This window comes from Haliotis rufescens, unplaced genomic scaffold (assembly GCF_023055435.1).
Source record: "Haliotis rufescens isolate VD_foot unplaced genomic scaffold, xgHalRufe1.0.p SCAF_14, whole genome shotgun sequence".
In the NCBI taxonomy this organism is placed as follows: domain Eukaryota; kingdom Metazoa; phylum Mollusca; class Gastropoda; order Lepetellida; family Haliotidae; genus Haliotis; species Haliotis rufescens.
The window spans coordinates 239,858-245,357 of NW_025963824.1; the positions used below are offsets into that span (position 1 = coordinate 239,858).

A 5,500-nucleotide genomic window follows, 5' to 3' on the forward strand; every position below is an offset into this window, starting at 1 on the left:
TCAAACGGATGTTTTCATTACCAAAGTGAAGGATACATTCGCGACATTGATTTTCGTCGTTGTGCAACAGGTTAATTAAATTGATAATTCTTGCGTTCGATATGAGAAGTTCAGCAGTCACTGACGGTCGTCGCTATTTTAGTGAGTGAGTTGGTGAGTACAGTTTTACGCCGCTTTTAGCAATATTCCAGCAACATCACGTCGGGGGACACAAGAAATGAGTTTCACACACTGTACCCCTGTCGGGAATCGAACCCGGGTCTTCAGCGTGACAAGCAAACGCTTTAACCACCAGGCTGCCCGACCGCCCCCGTCGCTATTTTACGTCACTGACATTGTTTTGACTTTATGGTCTATTTATACTTGGGCGGTTTCCGTAGGAACTCGGGATGACATCAAAGAAGGCATTTATGTTTTATACTTCACTATGTTTATGTTTATATTTCATACAGCAAACTTTCTCCGTCCAAACCTGCAGTGTGCAAATATACACAACAGACACAATTATACTTATTTATTATGGTAAAATATAAATTTCTGACAAAATACAAAAAGGGGAGACTAGAGATATTAGCACTCAATTGTAGCATTACGAAACTTACTCTCAAGTATGACTCGCACAGCTGAAAATCTCTGTTTCCATCAACAATAGTTTCTGTCGCGGTTTCTCATTCCTAATAGTTGCAGTGAAATAAGAGGAATGGTTTTCAATTGTAATATGTTCATAGATTAACAGGGACGGTTAAAGCATTCATCAGCAATAAATGCATGTAAAATGTGTTAACATGCATTTCTGTTTTCATGGAAACGAAAACAATATAATAATTATATTTTATTTCTAGATGTGAAAGCAGAGTAAAAAAAGAGCCATGACAACGATGGCATGAAGCTTAGGTTCAGTTGATAGTGATAGTTAAGAGGACAAAACCGTTTATGAATATATTAATTCTGTACAAATATCATTCTCCCTAAATTCAGGGCGCCTATGCTGTGTCCTTATCTACATCGCAGAGTCTCCTCGCGGTGTCCCTGTCAACATCTACAGGAAGACAATCACTTGCTCCATGTCACTCTCGTCTACATCACAGTGTCTACTCTGTGTCCCTGTCAACATCTACAGGAAGACAATCACTTGCTCCATGTCACTCTCGTCTACATCACAGTGTCTATTCTGTGTCCCTGTCAACATCTACAGGAAGACAATCACTGGCTCCATGTCATTCTCTACGTCACAGTGTCTACTCTGTGTCCCTGTCAACATCTACAGGAAGACAATCACTGGCTCCATGTCATTCTCTACATCACAGTGTCTACTCTGTGTCCCTGTCAACATCTACAGGAAGACAATCACTGGCTCCATGTCATTCTCTACATCACAGTGTCTACTCTGTGTCCCTGTCAACATCTACAGGAAGACAATCACTTGCTCCATGTCACTCTCGTCTACGTCACAGTGTCTACTCTGTGTCCCTGTCAACATCTACAGGAAGACAATCACTGGCTCCATGTCATTCTCTACATCACATTGTCTACTCTGTGTCCCTGTCAACATCTACAGGAAGACGATCACTGGCCCCATGTCACTCTCGTCTACGTCACAGTGTCTACTCTGTGTCCCTGTCAACATCTACAGGAAGACGATCACTGGCCCCATGTCATTCTCTACACCACAGTCTCTACTCTGTGTCCCTGTCAACATCTACAGGAAGACAATCACTGGCTCCATGTCATTCTCTACGTCACAGTGTCTACTCTGTGTCCCTGTCAACATCTACAGGAAGACGATCACTGGCCGCATGTCACTCTCGTCTACGTCACAGTATGTATGCTGTGATCTTATAAACATGGATGCTAGCCTCTCTCTGGTCGGTTCATCTCGGTATTCAACTGCCTCCTCGCCTGGACTCTCTCTACAAATTACCCCAAACGCCACATATATTGTATATTGTTATATAAGTTGATACTACGAACACTTATATGGATGAACGATTTAAATGACTTCCTATACTATTTCAATAATCACACTGAGTCAAGTGGAATATTGGAAGAATAAATGAATGAATGAATGAATGGAAGAATAAATGAATAGAAGAATGAATGAATGAATGAATGAATGGATGAATGAATGAATGAATGAATGGAAGAATGAATGAATGGATGAATGAATGGAAGGATGAATGGAAGAATGAATGGATGAATGGAAGAATGAATGAATGGAAGAATGAATGAATGAATGAATGGAAGAATTAATGAATGAATGAATGGAAGAATGAATGAATGGAAGAATGAATGAATGGAAGAATGAATGAATGCATGAATGAATGGAAGAATGAATGAATGAATGAATGAAAGTGAATGCATGAATGAATGAATGGAAGAATGAATGAATGAAATGAATGAAATGAATGAAATGAATGAAATGAATGAATGAATGAACGAACGAACGAACGAACGAACGAACGAACGAACGAACGAACGAACGAACGAACGGAATGAATGAATGAATGAATGAATGAATGAATGAATGAATGAATGAATGAATGAATGAATGAATGAATGAAATGAAATGAAATAAATGGAATGGAATGGAATGAAATGAATGGAAGGAAGGAATGAATGAATCCTTACCGCTGTGAGGCCATAATTCGGCAGTAGCAGACGCAAACGGTGATCAGGATGCAGAACACAAAGAGGCACAACACTGTCAGCAGCCCCATGTTGATGGACTGATGGAGATCCCGCTCATCACTCTTCTCTTCATCTACATACACACAAAACAAGAACCAAGAAATGCTCATTTTGAATATGTCCTGTGTTAACTTTGTGTTGACATCAACTACAGCTGCTGAAAGTGTTACATTAGGGCAGAGACGTTATCAGTGGTTCATACGCTCAAGTCTAACCTGTTCAAGTACAACATAGATGGATGATTCCAGTCCGTTCATGTATCACCACAGAACAGGGAATGGACAGCAGAAGACTTGCACCTACAACTAAGTTTGGCATGTGGATGCTTTCAGTGGTTATTCAGAATGTGTAAAGGGAAGCTTGCTCTCACGTCTATTTCTATTAATATACAGAAAACCTGGTTAGATATTCACCTCGTAGACATGTGTAAATGTCACATTCAGCTAAATAATTCCATTGGTTATGCGTGATCTCCCCTCTATTTTTATTAATACAAAGAGAACTTATTCACCATGTGGACATGTGTCAATGTCACATTCAGCTGAAGTACAGTTGGCTCTACAGGAAGGTTCACATCCAAGTGTGGTCATGTTACACCCTCTGAAGCACATCCCTGTCATCTGATCACAGTCTCCATCAATACACACACCACATGCCTTGTTGCAGTGTTCACCATAGAATCCTGGATTACATCGTTTATCAAAGGGTTCTTTCTTTGGTAGACAGGTCTTATTGAGACATTTGTCAGAACAATGTTTGCAGTCTCTGTCTACATGTCCAGGTACACAACCACCTTCACAACCTCTGGTAGTGTTCGTCTCCTGTTCACAGTTCGGACCGGGAAATGAAGGATGACACTGCGTGCATGTTCCTGTTATTCTGTTGCATGTCTTACATCCTCTGTGACATGTCTTGCAGCCAGACCCATAGTAGGAGTCTACACATCCAGACACACAGGAGGAGCCCACCTGACAATATCCTCCATCACACCCACCTGGACATGCTGTACAGCCACCTCCTGGGTTGTAACATGGCCTGCCACACCCCGGGCCTTGGTATCCTGGGACACAACCCTCAGTGCAATTATCATTGCCATTTATTGAAAGTTTACATTTCTTGTTTCGACAATTTTCGTTGCAAATAGAACTGCACTTCTGATCAAAATACCCAGGTTCACACTCAGAGTTGCAATACCCTGTGGTGCTGTCACACTTTGAACAGTGTTGGTCTTCTTTGCATTTGGCAGCTGGAAATGATGGCAAAAATGTATATTACTGAAGCATGTTTCTGCAAAAAAGCGTTAAAAAGTCAAAAATATAAGTATACAATGTTTGAATTAATTCTGTTAAATAATTAAAACTGGCCCTTGCGATTGGCGATATGACATGCTTAGTTTTACAACTACAGCTGATGATGATACTAGGAGGAATGATGTTATCTATAGAACAGTGGATGTTACAGATATAAATTTCATTACATGTCAGAAATCTAAAAAGTTTAAATAATAAAATCTATCAAACAGGAAATATTCATAATGTCTTTACCACGGGTGTACATCAGTATGCACGCTACGCACAGAATTGTCATCGGTGCCATATCACCTGAAACAAAACGTATACAATACATTTAAGATACATATAGGTGTTCAGTGTGAGAAATCCGGCATAAATCACAGAATGTTGATATACATCACAGAAACTAAGTTTGTTCCATAAGCATTACTTCTTATAACAAAACAACACGAAATGCTCACTTGGTTAGAAACACACGTTGGTGCAATGAGTATAGCAGTATGTTTACTGTTGTTAGCGGCCGAGCTCCACCTCCCCAGGATCTCAGTGTACACCGTCTGAATGTGTCTTGTGACTGTGAAGCTTGGAAGTGAGGATGTTATAACTTCCTTCATTGAAACACACTAACTATATGGGTGTGTGGAGGAAATTATTTCTTTACAACAGGCGACATTGTGTTTCAAACCACTTGCTTGGTCAATGAGAGGAAATTACCTTTTATGGGCCATAGGTTTTAAACGTAGATTCAAAGCCAAATGTTGGTCTTGAAAATATATGTATCCACCCAATTCGCATTTGACTTTGTTTTTTTGTAAAACATCATAATTAGCAACATGTCTCTCCAGTAAATGTTCGTCCTTACACGATATGAGTTTGTTTAAAGTCAATTCATAATCCAGCATCTCACACAGAACATCTCACATCTCTCCAGGTAACAGTGCTCATACCTAAGTTGTCCTTATATGTGTGTTATAATTTAAGATATGCATGTTTCACAATGTCAATACATAGAAAACAAGATGGGTCCAAAGGGAATGTCAGCACAACTTCTACTGAACAACTGCACTTCTGAAAACACAAAGATTTGATCTCTCTGTGCTACATCTCACATCCCTATCACATCACACTCAACAAACAAACACCACAACACTCACATCACAACACACACAATGGAAACAAACACCACTACACTCACATCACAACACACTCATGGGAAACAGCACCACAACAGTCACATCACAACACACTCATGGGAAACAAACACCACAACACTCACATCACAACATACTCATGGGAAACAGCACCACAACAGTCACATCACAACATACTCATGGGAAACAAACACCACAGCACTCACATCACAACACACTCATGGGAAACAAACACCACAACACTCACATCACAACACACTCATGGGAAATAAACACCACAACACTCACATCACAATACACTCATGGGAAACAAACACCACAACACTCACATCACAACACACTCATGGGAAACAGCACCACAACAGTCAC

The 5,500-nt window shown here is 40.1% G+C and overlaps 1 protein-coding gene across 2 annotated transcripts; it reads right to left on the reverse strand.

The window, feature by feature from the left end:
- Positions 1-556: 556 nt before the first annotated feature.
- Positions 557-4,993, reverse strand: LOC124128552 (multiple epidermal growth factor-like domains protein 10). 2 transcript variants are annotated; one of them, XM_048395601.1, is made up of 5 exons: positions 4,489-4,993; positions 4,233-4,289; positions 3,200-3,934; positions 2,629-2,761; positions 557-1,910 (listed from the first exon to the last, which is right to left on the reverse strand). In XM_048395601.1, exons 1-5 carry the CDS (start codon positions 4,592-4,594, stop codon positions 1,772-1,774), a joined length of 1,170 nt encoding a protein of 389 aa, XP_048251558.1. In that variant the 5' UTR covers positions 4,595-4,993; the 3' UTR covers positions 557-1,771. The 2 variants fall into 2 exon arrangements, with proteins under 2 accessions (XP_048251558.1, XP_046347943.1); XM_046491987.2 differs by having other exon boundaries at positions 559-1,910; positions 4,442-4,993.
- Between the last annotated feature and the right edge of the window lie 507 nt (positions 4,994-5,500).

Bases quoted from the DNA above. Each gene is read 5' to 3' on its own strand.
- LOC124128552 (XM_048395601.1), bottom strand. From the start codon at position 4,594: ATGAAGGAAGTTATAACATCCTCACTTCCAAGCTTCACAGTCACAAGA. The intron at 4,290-4,488 runs GTAAACATACTG...GTTTTGTTTCAG, and splicing joins GAGCTCGGCCGCTAACAACA to GTGATATGGCACCGATGACA. The intron at 1,911-2,628 runs GTAAGGATTCAT...GGTAATTTGTAG, and splicing joins CGAATTATGGCCTCACAGCG to AGAGAGTCCAGGCGAGGAGG.